At 55.5% G+C, this 14,597-nt stretch overlaps 1 protein-coding gene across 5 annotated transcripts in view; it reads right to left on the bottom strand.

Moving 5' to 3' along the window:
* Nucleotides 1-4,423: 4,423 nt before the first annotated feature.
* The window catches only part of USH1C (USH1 protein network component harmonin), a 55,082-nt gene continuing 44,908 nt past the window's right edge, over nt 4,424-14,597 (bottom strand). For all 5 annotated transcript variants that reach the window (XM_071218155.1, XM_071218153.1, XM_071218156.1 and 2 more), the window contains 6 exons: nt 14,238-14,279; nt 13,560-13,613; nt 13,154-13,253; nt 8,405-8,514; nt 7,015-7,070; nt 4,424-4,870 (listed from right to left, as the gene is read on the bottom strand). In XM_071218155.1, coding sequence (XP_071074256.1) covers nt 4,858-4,870; nt 7,015-7,070; nt 8,405-8,514; nt 13,154-13,253; nt 13,560-13,613; nt 14,238-14,279 — 375 coding nt within the window. In that variant the 3' untranslated portion in view covers nt 4,424-4,857. The remainder of the gene's footprint in view (nt 4,871-7,014; nt 7,071-8,404; nt 8,515-13,153; nt 13,254-13,559; nt 13,614-14,237; nt 14,280-14,597) is intronic.

Below are 14,597 nucleotides of genomic sequence, written 5' to 3'. Positions count from 1 at the left end.
CACTGAAAGTGGGGGAGGAAAATCACCCCACCCCCCAGTTGCTATGGGAATAAGTGGGGGCCCAGAGGCAGGGTAAGGGACACCCCTCTGTCTCAGAGTCCCCCTTAGGAAGTCCTGCCCCAAGCCCTGAGAGCCCAAGCTGCTCTTGCTACAGCATCTCTCCCAGATTTTTAAAAGCATAACATTAATTTAAGAGCTAAGAGCTCTTTCTAAGTACTTTATCTGTATTCTTTTTCACCCTCACAATTCCACGAAGTAGGTACTATTTATATCCCTTTGACGGGTGAAGAAATTTCATTTCTCACTTCTCAGGGTATTTGGGGAGCAAGTGTTGGAACCACCGTACCTCAATCCTGCAGTGCTGTAGGCAGAGCACATGCCCTCCTTCCCCATTTCATCTCCCCAAGTGGTGGCCAAGCCACTGTCCTGGCAGCTGGGAGTTGATGAGGGTTGCTACCCCGGGGCAGCGGGTCCCTGGCCTCCTGAGCCTCAAGCTCCACCCAGAGTAGGTCACAGGGAGAGGAAAAAGGACGGAAGGAAAGGAGGGAGGAGCTTCTGGGGACAGGAGGGTCTTAGCGGACACCCCTTCTCACCTGCCAGATCTAGATCATGTCCCCTTCTTCTGTGCCAGCACCCGTTCTTCCTTTTGGAAACCACCACTTCCCCTTTGCTCAGTCCCGATGGTGCGTGGAGCTGACCCCAACCCCTGGCTCCAAGGGAGGATAGGATGTGTGACCCAGGTCTGGCCAATCAGGGCTCAGATTTAGCTGAACTATTAGGACAAGGTAGGCCTTTTCCCACTGGAGTTGCACTGATTGGTAGAACACGTTTGGAATACTGGAGGCCATTTCGGCATCATATGGGAATTGCCCATCTGAGAATAAAGCCAACCACAGGAGGGCAGAGCCAAGAGATAACAAGCACAGATTCCTGATGGCACTGTTCCAGCATCTGGACCCAGCCCGCTCTGACATCCAACACTTCAGTGCTCATCTGGAGCTGGGTTTCTGCTGCTTGCAACCCAAAGGGTGCATCCCGGGAGAGAGCAGCAAGCCTCTCACTGACTGAGCTCTCATTCCACGCCAGGCCCGGGGTCCCCGTTTTACAGTCGGCCCGGGCCTTGAAGGACAGGGCAGAGTAAACGGCATGCGCACGGCACAGGGAACTGATGGAGCACGGCAAGCCCATGGCAAGGAAATCGAAGTGCTCAAGGCTGCTGAAGCCAAGCGCTGAGGCTGGAGATGTCGGGGGCCAGGCGATGGTGGGCTTAGAAGGCCTGGCCAAGGAGTTCGGACTTTGTGAGGGAGCCATTGAAGAATCTTAAGTGGGGCAGGAGCTGATCAGATTCAGGCTTAGGCTGGCTCACTCTGCAGTGTGAAGGACACACGGAAGCAGGGACGACATAGAAGCAGGGAGGAATTATCTTCTCACATTTTTCCTGGTGCGTCTGAAATAAGATTCCGTACATCATTTCTTTTTCATTTACATGAAGCAATATAACAACGGTTAATGATATGGACCCCTAGAGCCACCCTGCCTGTGTCTAAATCCTGACCTTGCTACCTGCTAGCTATTTAGCCTCGGGTGTGTTCCTTAAGGTCTTGGTGTCTCCATTTCCTCAATGGAGGTAATAGCAGTGTCTACCTCATGGGGTACCTCATGAGTCACTGACACAGGCAGGGCTCAGCGCAGTGCTTGACACATGGAAAGCACCTTGTAGTTAGTAGCAATCTTAGAATGCCTACTGAGGCTGGCGGGTGGGCTCAGTAGCTGCAAACCCCAAACCTGGAGGGCAGCTGCAGCAGGCCCCCTGGCCTTCACCCTGTCCCTGCACCAGCCCCACCTACCTTCCCCAGGGGCCCAGGCCTGCCCCCTCCAGTTCTCACAGAGGCACGGCCAGCGTGGACCCCAGGGAGCCGGGAAGGGTCACTGCAGGGACAGGAGGAGAACAGGGTTTCGGCTCTGGAAACAGATTCTTATCCAAATATCAGTCTTGGGAATGAGGCTGGAATCGGGTGAGAACAAGCCTCCTGGCCCTGCCCAGGCCCCAAGGGGGTGTCTTGGAAGCACAGAGGCCTTAGCTCAGCCCTTTCACCCCTGACTCTGAGATACAGAGGTGAGAGGCTCAAAGCCGGCTCAGCAAACTCCAGGGATTAGCTGTGGGAAGCAACTTCAAATAAAATGCTAAAAGTTCAGAGGCAAAGGGCAAACTTAAATTCCCAACCTTTTTAGGTTTGTGTTTCCACTGTGTGCACAAACAATTCACCCCCTCTTTGGCCTCAATTTTCCTGAATATCCAATGAGAGGGGTTAAATTCAAGAGTGGCAAATAGGGTTCATCTCTGGGCCAGATTTGATGAGTTGCTGGTGGCTGCCAGGGTGGCTGGTGAGAGAGAACACTGGGATTCAAGGAGTGATGACTGCCATTCATGTAGGAGGGGATGGGGTGGCTCAGGGGCAGTCCTTGGCCAGGGTGAGTTAGGGACCCAAATGCTCAGTCTTGGTCACTGAAGTGGATTCCTGTGTTTGGACCAGTCCCCTCTGTGGCCTCTGGCCTTAGCAGGGTCCCTCATGGCCCACTAAGCAGGTCAGAAACTGTACACATTCTCTGGGCCACTCTTACCTAGTTGATGCTGATGTCTTCTGGGGAGAGCTACTTTGGGTGCTAAGTGGGACAACCCTCCCAATAAATGAGTTGATTTCCATAATGACAGTGAAGAGGGAGTCAGGTCCCATAAAAAAAGGGTGAAGCCCATTGTCGTCCTTACACCCTGCCAGCCCAAGGTCACTCTTAGGACTGAGGAGTGATGCCATCCATGCCCCCTGCCTCCCCTTGGTCCCCCTTCCTGCCCTACCCAGCAGTGTACCTACCCAGCTCCTCTTCTCTAACCAAGGGTGCAAGGCCCTCTTCACTGCCAAGTCCTGGTAAGTGCAGATAAACTCAGACACTCTGAGGTGCCAATAACCAAGACAGCCGAAGATGAAGTTCGAATGGTGAAATTCCAGATTTCAACAAACTGGGGCCCTCAGTAGCAGTTTGTAGCAGTATTGGGTTCAAATGCAGGGAATTGCTGAGCATGGCTGCAGCCTCTGGAAGCCAGCTTATTAGAAGGTACTGCTTATCTTAACGGACATTAGAAATGTTGGCAGTTTCTCTCTCTGCCCCTCCCATCGATTTCTTTCAAGTCCATCTTTTGTCTGAGCCCCCTCCCCCTGCTGTCATTCTGGGAAGTCTTGGGAGTAGGGAGGGTGTCATCAGGGTCCAGCTCAGAGCTGCACCCACCGAGGAATGAGGTGGGGGATTCAGCTGAACCTGAGGCTGGACCAGCGAGTGGGTGGGTGCGTGCTTGAGGGCTCCCTTCCTCCCTCTCCTACCCCGGGAAAGTGTCTTCTTTCAGTCCTTGGCACATGAGGTACTCTTTCCTTGGAATCTGAGCCAGGGTTTGGTGGGAGAGGGAGACACTTTTGTATTTATCCTTTGGTAGGATGGGTGATTCTGGTTTGATGCCCACAGTCCCTGCTGTCTCAGCAACCAGGGTGGATGCCACGTGGCCCCACCTCCTAGTCACAGCTGGTATGTCTTGGGATTTTTCTCTGACCCATGGGATGTGCAACTAGGAAGTGGAGAATGAGCCTGATGGTGGTGGAACCATAGCTGAAAGGTCACCTAGAGCTAAACAGATTATGGTGGCCAAGCTGAATCTCTGAGGAAACAGAGGAAGCTGGTGATGGAATGTGGAGCCCACCTGGAGCACAGCCAGAAGCTGAGAGGCTGTGAGGCAGCCACCAAAAGACAGAGAGAGCTCTTCTCCAGAACACCTTAAATCAAAACCACCTTCCACTTCCAATTCTCAGGAGGCCCCAGGACACTGTGTCTCCTGGTCTCAGACTTCCATGAGATGCCTCTATGGACATGACCCATTCTCTTCTTCTGAAGGTAGCCTGAGAGCATCCCTTGTCCCTGTATCCAGAGGGTCTTAACTTACCTCAGCCAGCTCCTTGAGTTACACCTTCCTGCTTCAAATGCTTTTCTCCACTAGGGAGTTCTGTTGGATATAATTTCATGGAGAGAATGAGGTCCCGTGCACCTCTTTCAATCACATCCTGTCTTGGTGTCCCCAGAAGAAGCAGCATGACATGCTGTCCTTGAGAAAAGCTTGACCACCCCACACCCGCCCGCAGCTACACTTTTTGCAACTCAGCAAACTCCCTGCTATATGGGCTTCATTTCCTGCTGTATCTTTGCTGAAAAGATACTGAAGCTCAGCCAGGCTCTCTGCTCCAAGCCAACTCTTTGATCATATCCTTCTTTTAGACCCATTTAGATCATGGAACAGGCATCTGGTGAATAAGGGTCAAAATCTTAAGGTTTTGATTTTACAACCTCAAATCTGCTCCCTGAATTCATACTCACTCCCACAGGCTGGGGGAAAAATCTGTTTATTTATGAGCTCAGGGAAATGGTTTGTGGCAGCAATCCTAGGAGCAGTAATAGCAGGATGGAGAGACGCAAGAGTTGGGTCCTATTATCGTTCAAGGGAAGAGTTCTCCATGCCTGGGAGGGCACAAATTCACAGGGCCAGAGGCAAAGAAATGGAGAGCCTGGCTCCCAGGGGCCCTCTTCAGAACGGTTGGCTGCCTCCTCCTCTTAGAAGAGTGGCCTGAGGCGTTCCTTGTCCAGCCCTAATTCAGAGCCAAAGGGAGTTAGACATCCCTGGAGCTGGGCGTGAGTTTTGGGGGGTGCCTTCTGGTGCCTGCAGGCTGGGCATCTCTCAAGGCCAGACCCAAGCTTTGTGTTCAAGAGGGATTCCAGGGCTTGCCATCTTCTAGGAGTGAGTCTGGTTTCTCCTTCTGGACTTCAGAAGAAGGTCCTGTGGGGAAGAGGAAACAGACCAGGCGGGTGCAGGCTTTGCTGGAGGCCCCTCTCACCAGCCACAGCCACAGCACCAGGAGGCCAAGGGGGAAGCAGAACGGCCACCGCAGGTAGTGAAGGAGGGTGGCCTAGAGGCGAGGGGCTGGGGTCCTCACAAAGAGCAGGTGACAAGGGACAGAAATCACGGGGCCACTTCGACCATCCCAGAAGCCAGGGCACAGCAGGTCAACTGTCTTGGGAACATGAGGCCCTAATGTTTTAAGGAACTTGCGACAAAAATCAAAAGTCCAGGCCTGGGTGTGTCAGCTGTGGGCTTCAGGCCATGCCAAACACCAGTTTCACAGCCACCTGCCAGCTCTGTCCGTGGGCCCAGTCCACAGCTGAGCTCCACTGTGTATCCCCGACAAAGCCTGAAGCCAAGGGAGGGAGAAGGCACAGAGGACAGTTTGAGCTGAGCAGAGCCCAGGCTACGACAGGTCACAATAGGACCTGAGCAGTGCCAATCCGCCAACCCTGGTTCTTTGGATCGGCCTTAATCACCCCCTAATTGCCCTGGCTCAGGGAAGCAGGGCCTCCCAGCAGGGCTGTGGTCACAGCTTGCTGAGGACATCCCCAGGGTGGGATGGAACTGAGGCTGCGCTTCCTTTGGGCTTTCCCAGCCCGCCGTCCCTCATTTGAGGCACTGTCGATGCCCAGCAGAGAACGGTGCTCAGTGCTCCGTCCTGCTCAGCTGGGTTGCTGTGTGGGCGCCTTGGCAGGTCCCAAGGGCCGTGGGCAGGCTGGACTTCCGGTCCCAAGCAAGTGCTCCTGACCAGACTCTGCTCTGCGTCCTGGAGCAGGGGGCCCTCTGAGCCTGGCTGAATGTGAGTGTGGCTGACGGCAGGGCTCGCGGGCATTCCAGGGATGGCGCCTGCGCACCCCTGCAGACACCAGTCTGCAGCAGCAGCGACAGTAGTGACAGCCAGGACACACAGCAGAGAGACGACCCCTGCGCCACCTGCCTAGTCACCGCGGGGCTGCCAGGCTCCAGCTGTGGGAAGAGCCCCCTCTGGGAGGACTCCCTGCCCCCGAGTCTGTGCACAGGAGCACCATCTTTAGGGAGCTTTCCTACTGGCTGTCGGCTCTCGGCTGCAGAGGAGGGGAGAGGAGAGCTACACATGCAGAGCAGAGCAGGGAACATGCAACAGGGCTGGCTACTCCTGCAGAGCACCACCGGATCGCCCCTTCACCTGACTTCTGCCGTGGGTCCTGCCTAGGCCCCGGTTCCAGAATTAGTACTTATACAACCTTGGCTTCTCCAAGACACACATGGGACCCAGGCTCTGCCAAGCAGGGAGAGCAAGCAGGCACGTCACAAGAGGCAGGTGGGGGCCTAACGAGTGTGGGGGCCATGGGGGTCAGGAGGTGAGGTGATGCGGTAAGGATGGAGGTGAGGCACCACGGAGGCAGAGGGAGAGGCAGGAAAGACAGATAAAAGTGGATGCAGACTGATGATGAAGGAGAAGCAGGGTCTCAGAAGTAGGAAGTGAGAAAAGGAGAGGGTAAGAGAGAAGGGGAGAGCAATGAAGGGAGGAGGGATGAAGAGAGAGAGCGATGCAGAGAAAGTGAGAGAGAATGGGACAGATAAGAGAGAGACAGACATGCAGTGAAGCACAGAGAAAGACAGAGGCTAGGTCTAGGCTCCCTGGAGATCCTACAAGGTGAGGCCAAAAGCCCATGGTTCTGGCCACCTAGAGATACAGCATGAAGGAATGCAGTTAGATATCAGGAGAACCTTTCAGAGGGTGCAGAATGGATACAGAAATCTTTAAACTATCTGATGATGGTATAATGGAAATAGTCCTGGGCAAGGAATCAAAATTCCTGAGTCTTTGTCCCAACTTCCTTGTTTACTTGGTCTTCAACCTCTCTGGGCCTCAGTTTCCCCACACATAAAGAAGAATCTGGACAAGATGGCCATGGGGGCCGCTCCGACAGTGCTTGAGGACTGTGACTTTTTCCCAGATTTCTCTAGCCCAGGAGCTCTCTAGGAGATATTGCTCCCTAAAGCAGTCGTGGTAAGGCTGGACAAGGGCAAGGGAAGGTGGCCAAGATTCCGGAGGAAGAGGAGGGAGGTTGTGGGGCAGGTGCAGCATCACTCACAGCTCATCGTCATACTCCTTGGGGGGACAGACGGCAACCACGAGGTCGATCCAGTCCTGCGGGGAGAAGCCGTGTGACTCTGGGGGCACACTCAGGAGTGGGGTGACACATCAGCTCCTGTCACACCGCTCCCATCCCGAGGCCCGGGGCCCAAGATTAGCTGGCCAGAGCCTCTTCCCGTGGGGAGGTGGGGGCAGGCGGGCTCGGGCTCCTGCTGCTGGGGTGGCCCCCGCACGGAGGCCCATGGTCTGCCGAGGCACCCATTCCCCAAGGCTTCAGAAGCAAGGGTTGCAAGGCCCTTGAACGACACCACGGTCCCAAATGCTGATCTGTGGACCAGCGCCAGGTGGCAACCTTAGAATCCCTTGGGGGAATTTCTTAAAATTATAGACCATGAACTTGGTCCCTGGATATCTGGGGTAGGTCCTGGGAAACAGTATTTTTAACGAGCTTCTTAGGTAATTCTGATGCATAGCCAATTGAGAAACATCTGGCCCAGCTTTCTGACTCTAAGAGTTGAATTCCCCCAGTGGCACCACTGACAACTTTGGCTCGTCCATCATTGTCCATTCTTGGCTTGGAGGAACCAAATGAAAAGTATCTGAAACATCACTGGGCCCCTCTACCATGTGATAGCTTCTAATAAGCTGAAATCTCTCTCCCCAGGACCTCTCCCCATCCCTTCCAGCTCTGCCTCAAGAATCACAGAGAACATGTCTGCTCCATGCCCTAATGCAGCCCCTTCAGATAATGAAAGACAGGCATTGTGTTACCCATGAGTCTTCTCTTCTCCAAATCCCTTCATCTGGGTCCCAGGCCCATCTGGTCAGCGTCCTCGGCACTGAACTTAATACCTCAGACTCGGCTGCCTGCGTACAGTTGTACAGGTTGTGCATTGCACAACATGAGGGGGCACCATTCACACTGCAGTCTGTAGGAGGGAACCCCCTCAGGTTGTGCAGTGTACAGCCTGGGAGGCCTTATATGGTGGCCCTGAGCCGGTGTGGGGGGGTTAATGAGTGAAGAACACAGAGCGGACAACCGCCAGCCCACCCTCATCCTGGGACTCTACTTCTGCTAATGCTTCCTAATAGCCCCAAGCACGCTGCCGATCCTGCTCAGTGTGCACTTAGAGAAGACCTCAAGTCTTTTTCTTGGGTGGGCTGCCAGGCCAGGTATCCTGGGGTCTGTTTTTCTACAACCAGCTTGGACCCATGGGCAGGAGTTAACATTGATTTTTCTGAATCCCATCTTGTCGATTGACAACACTGGCTGGCTAGGGGATATGGGTGACACCCCCCCTGGGATGGGCACCCTGATTGTAAGGCCTGGCAGTAGAGGCCAAGGCTGGAGGCAGGCAGGCCCGGGCAGCAGGGAGGGGCGTGCTTACCCCGCCGTGATTCCAGGCCTTCTGCAGGGCCACCTCGGCCTCAGCCAGGGTGGAGTCCGTCATGATCTTGCCATTGATCGCCATGATCTCATCCCCTTTCACGATCCCACCTGCCCAAAGAGACAAGGTTGGTTAGCTGGCCGGCCTGCATGTGGCCCGTCCTGGCCCAGGGCTGGGCAGGGGAGGCCACTGCAGGGCCACGGAAGAGGCCCGCCCCTGGGTTCGGAAAGCTCCTGTAGCCAGCTGACTCAGTGGGTATTTCCTCCCCACCACACCACAGCCTCTCCCCAGCCCAGCAGACGCGGGCACACGGGCGATGAAGCATTGCCGCGTCTTGTCCTGGCCTGGTCCTGCAGAGCGAGGCGGACCTGCATTTCCAGCGAGGCTCTGGACACCTGAGTTCTGCGAGCTGTTCCTCTCTGCTTACTGGTCTACTTGGGGTCCCTGAGCATGCCAAGCGTGGCGCCACCCCAGGGCCTTTCTAGGCTCTTCCCTGTCTGGAACACTGACCACCACCACCCTTTTTCTTCTTTTAGTCTCAGATGAACCATCTCCTGCTCAAAGACACCTTCTCTGACTCCCAATCAATCTGAAATAGACCTGTCCACTTACTCTCTCACAGCATCCTGGCTTTTTCCTGCATAGCACTTTTCATAGTCTGTAATCATACACCTATTTATTTGTTCACAGATGAGCTCTCCCACCAAATGGTAAGCTCCATGAGGACAGGCACTATCTCTCTGGTTCACCACGATATCCCCGAGCACTTAACGTAATACCTAGCACAAAACAGAACTCAGTAGCTATTTGTTGAATAAATGAATGATGTTAAAAGTTGTGCCTGGATAAGATGTCCTGTAATCTAATAAGTGCGGGAAATGCTGAGTTATAACCTAAACAGCGTTGCTCATTGCAGAACTTGTCATAGCCTTTAATATGGACTATGAATCAAGGCTCACCAATACGTGGGTGGATTGTGCATGGTTTCACACACGTCTTTGACGGCAGACATGCCCCGCCCCCTCCTTTTTTGCAGAGTTTCTCCCAGTCCTGATGACCACAGAGCACGTTACGGGCTGTCGAACTAGATTAATAGATCAATGCCTTGTGGGCATGAAAACCCACAGGAATGTGGTGTGTGTTTCTAACATATGTGACCGCGGCTGCTTAAAATACCAGTTTCCTGGGGAAACTTTCACCAGCGGCTTGCATGTCCACTGCAGTGTGGGACCAAACTGCAGACCACAGTTTTCTCTGGACTGTGGCCTGGGGATCGCTAGTGAAGGACTTTTTCATTTTGATAAATTCAGATAGTTTGAATTTATTAAAAGACCATGCACTATCTTTTTATCTTTCCCATTTATTAAAAAAATAAAGAATTTTTTTCAACTGAGGGAGATGAATTTAGGTTAGTGGTTTACTTCTAGGGGGAAGGTAGAGAATGCAACTAGAGAGGGGGTACAGGGGCATTGACTATTTGTGACGCTTTATATCTTAATTGGGTGATGGGGCTCTATTTGTTATATTATTACCTATTTGTTATACTACTCTCAATATGTTTTTCCATGCCTGAAATATTTAAAATTTCAAAAGAATTAATCAGGGTGGGGCTGAGTAGTACTCCATGAAGTGAAGATGGGCAGGGATGCAAAATCTTCCTTGGGGGAACCTGTCAAAAGACCATGAGGGGCGGCGGACTTGGCCCAGTGGTTAGGGCATCCGTCTACCACATGGGAGGTCCGCGGTTCAAACCCCGGGCCTCCTTGACCCGTGTGGAGCTGGCCCACGCGCAGCGCTGATGCGCGCAAGGAGTGCCCTGCCACGTAGGGGTGTCCCCCGCGTAGGGAAGCCCCACGTGCAAGGAGTGCACCCGGAAGGAGAGCCGCCCAGCGTGAAAGAAAGTGCAGCCTGCCCAGGAATGGGGCCGCACATATGGAGAGCTGACACAAAAAGATGATGCAACAGATTCCTGTGCCGCTGACAACAGAAGCGGACAAAGAAGACGCAGCAAATAGACACAGAGAACAGACAACCGGGGTGGGGGGGAGAGGGGAGAGAAATAAATAAATAAATACATCTTTAAAAAAAAAAAAGACCACGAGGGAGCCCATCTGAGATCTGCGAAGAGAAAGGAAGCTGGGGTGGGGGGCAGGAGATACTCAGGGATGGGAAAAGCTGGACTTTCCTGAGAGAGTGGCCCATGAGGAAGCAAACTTGACCTTGATGACCACTGCCAGCACCCCCCACTCCCCACTCCCAGGTAAAAGCCGGGGCAGAGTGCAGGTGGAGAGGTCAGGCCAGGCATGCTGGGCGTCAGAGCCCCCTTCCTGGTACCAGGCAAAGTCCCGGCAGTGTGTACCGCCCCTTCCACAGGCACTGAAGCCCCCCGGAAAGGGAAGGGCTTAGGCGTCCCCTGCCTGTAAGGGCAAGGCAGAGAAGCCTTACGCCACGGGCTGAAGGGACAGGGTGGAATTTCAGGGACCAGCGACAGGCAGAAGAGTTTCCCCAGGGGAAGTCAGTTCTGCCTGGGACGATCCCCACAAACGCTCTCTTTCTCCCCCTCCCTCCTCTTCCTCCTCTCTCCCTCCCCCCTCCCTCCTCCCTCCCACTCCCATGCCCCTCCAGCGTTTGCACTGCTAAGCTTTCCCAAGGTCATCTGGGCCCCACCGGCCCTCTTCCCCAGCCCATGCCCCTCCTGGCCCCACCTCCAGCCTCGGCTCATGCCATTCTCACTGCCCTCTGCCATTCACCTCTCGCCAACCAGTCCCTTTCACCAACCGCGCTGCTCCCCAGGGATGGCTCCTGTCTTTGCAGTTCCATAGTGCTTGCAACCCACAGCCTACCATCCAATCTGCACCGGTGGTGCTGGGCGGTGACCCTCGCCGCCCCCACCAGCCAGCAAGCTCTCCAGTGGCAGGTGCGTGGCTCCCATTTCTTGTGTGTCCCCCAAGCAGTGCCCTGGGCACCCAGAGGCTGTGGGATTTCTTGTGGAGTGATTAAGGGGGGAAGTGGTGGAGGGGAGGCTCGGAGGAACCCTCTAGACTTGGGGATCTGAGCACCGGGGCTGGCTCTGTCCCTCCCTGGAAGTGTGACTGTGGCAGGTCACTCTGCTGCCCCTGCTGCCCCTGCTGCGACGGTGCCCCAGTTGTCTCAGCAAGGGCCGTGAGGCAACGGTTGGCTGGGTTCAGTAAGGAGGGAACTCAGGACAAGCTGTCCATGCGTGCTGGCCCTTTCTCCCTGCTAGACAAGCCTCCTCTGGCCAAGCAGCAACCCCTTCCCCTAGCTGGCAGGGAAACGAGGACAGGCTATGTCATGGGAGAGGAGGGTGGGGGGGGGGGCAGCAGTGGGCCACACAGCTGCATGGGGGCAAGGGAGCTGCCAAGCTGAACTGGCCCCCTTCCTACAGCTGCGAGGAAGGCTCAGTGTGGCTGCGAGGGGCCAAAGTCGTGAGGTCCCCAGTGCAGAACTGGCCTTGTAACCACAGCTCCAGGGCCTCCCCTGAGGACCCCACAGAAGGATCATGGGCCACAGAAGCCTGGCGCCAGCGACGGATGACTCTCCATCCTCAGCCCTCGCCTGCCCTCCATCCTATCGTGCGGGGCTCGTAGGGGGCCTGGCTCCAGAAGGGAGCTGTCCATCCTGGATTCACTGCTCTGGCCTGAGGAGGTCAGGGGTCTGGGGCTCCTCCTTCAAGGAGCGCCTATGCCCCAACAAAGGACTCAGGAGTACCGGAGTGCCTCCTGCGATTTGGAAGAAGAAATTACTAGCGGTGGCATTTCAGACATTGTTTGACAGGTGAATGGGTTGGCACTTTGAGACTAGAGACCGTGCCTGAGGGCCACAACGGCTCTGCTCATCGGCAGATGCGTGTGATGATGGGATGAAGCAAAGCAAGATGAGCATGCCACAAAATACCGGAGGGTGTGAGGCCTGAGAAGGGGGGCACGCTCTGCCCCTCCAGGGGGAGGGCAGGCTGCCGAAGGCCCAGGCAGAGGTAGCAACTCGTGCTGAGCAGGAAAGTAAGGGACAAGCCTGCATGGGCTCAAGTCCTGCCTCCCGCCGCTTCCCAGCTGTGGGATCTTGAACAAGTAATTTAAACTTTCTGTGCCTCCGTTTGCTTAGCCGTAAAATGAGAGTAACAGTACTGACTTTCAGGGTGGTAAAAGATTAAATGAGTTAACACACATGAAATACTTGGACACAGGTACTTGGAGCCATGCCTGGCACATGGTAAGTTCTCAGGCCGTGTTGGCTCGTCGTTACTGCAAGGACGCGTGAGGTTTGCATGGCTGCTCTCCTGCCTGTGATGTGCTGCTCCTTTCCCACCTCCGGGAGGCTGACGCCGCCTTATCTCTTACGCTTAGCTCAGGTACCACTCTCCTCCTTCCCTGCAGTCCCCTTTCCCTTGAAGGTTTAAGGGCCTTCAGTGTTCCCATGGCTCCTCTCCACCCCCTAGTCCTTTCAGCAGTTACTACATTACCGTCAGCATCTGGCAATACTGGGCACGTTTCTGCTGCTAGATGGGGCGTCCCTGGAGGACTGCGGTGTCTGGCTTGACTGTGTACGGGTCCTGGCCCCATCAGATGCCTTCAGGCAACGTGTGGGACTGGACAGATGGACGGGCCCGGGTGGGAGGGCATTTTGAGCCTCACCCAGCCCACCCCAAGCAGGCAGCTGTTGGCTTCCCTGGGGGATTCTGTGGGACCCTCACACCCTTCCCAAACTGGGCTGAGGCTGGTCCCCACTCACCGTGCCGCTCAGCGGCTCCCCCCTCATAGACCGCCGAGACAACCACCTTCCCGACTGGGGAGTCCACACCGCCTTCCAGCGCCAGGTCTAAGGATCCCTCCTGGCGGGAGGAAAACAGGATTAGCGAGCCAAGGAGACAGCAGCCGTGGGCACCCGGGCATGGGTGCCAAGGAGTCTCTTGATGGCCACAGAGAGGGTGGGAGGAGCCTCAGGGCCCAGGGAGGCGTCAGCAGGAGGAGTGGGCACACACCAAGTGGGACCTGGGAGGGTGGCCCCACCCAGGAGGGGGCATCCCAGGGTGAGAGGGGAGAAAGGTGAGCACCCTAGAGGGCCAACGGGTCAGCCTGAGAGTCGGAGAGGCAGGGGGCCAGGGTGGGAGGGCGCAACGGAGGAGGACGCCAGGTACCTTCTTAATGCGCAAGAGCCGAACATCCTTCCCTGCGATCTGCTCTGGGGTGAACTGGAGGGAAAAAGACAGTGGGGAGCTCTGAGTCTGCCTGGGGCGGGGCGCGGCGGGCAGGGAAGGGGAAGCAGGCACGGCACCTGTGGATGGTGGGCCCAGACGGTACGTGGACAAGCGCCCCTTTCCCGGCCCCGCTCCACTCGTCTTCCACTGGAGGCCCCAGACCCCGTGACACACACACACACACACATACACACACACACAGATGGTCACACAAATCCCAGATCTACTTCTTACTAGCTGTGTGATCTTGAGCAATTTAACCTCTCTGCACCTCGGTATCCCCATCTGTGAAATGGGGACAATACAGATAGCCTCCTCATGAGATTAATGTGAAGACTGGGTGCAATAATGCCTCGTAAGCACACGGCACAGTGCCTGGCACGGAGTTAGGGCTAGGTAAGTGTAACCCCACACACACACGCTAGCCACATACTCTGCATTTGAATTCCATGTGAAAGGAGCCTTCACAGGAAAGAGCATTTGGGGCATCCTTGGGGATCCCTGTGTGTGCCCCAACTCATCCTTGGGATACCAGGGCCCAGCAAGGCCACCGTCAGACACCCTGAGTCCTGGCCAGGCCTGAGTTTACTCCCCGGGGGAGGGGAGGTTATTTCTTACCATGGAGTAGGGGTCAAAGCCTTCCTCATATTTCCGGAAATCCTGGAAGCAAAAGGGGGGGTTTAGGGTCACAGAGCAGAGGTCCTTGAGAGGCGCTGCAGAAACTACTCAGGGCAAAGGAGGAGGATGGTGAATGGGTCTGAATCCCAGGGTCAGAGGTAGGGGAGAGAGTGGGAGAGTGTCAGGCATGGCGTGGATGGAGGAACGGCAGCCCCAGCAGCCAGCGCACCCCTGCCCCGGGGGAAGCAGAAAGCTACCGGCCAGCATTTGGCGGCCCTCGGCTAGGCCCCGCACTGTCCAGGCGCGGGGCATGTCTGACTGGTGGGGTGGGCTGGGGAGCCCCATGTAGATGTCCTGGCA

The sequence above is a fragment of the Dasypus novemcinctus genome, chromosome 10, assembly GCF_030445035.2.
Source record: "Dasypus novemcinctus isolate mDasNov1 chromosome 10, mDasNov1.1.hap2, whole genome shotgun sequence".
NCBI lineage: Eukaryota > Metazoa > Chordata > Mammalia > Cingulata > Dasypodidae > Dasypus > Dasypus novemcinctus.
Note: the sequence above shows the minus strand (reverse complement) of the source record. Positions and strands in the feature narration are given on the sequence as shown.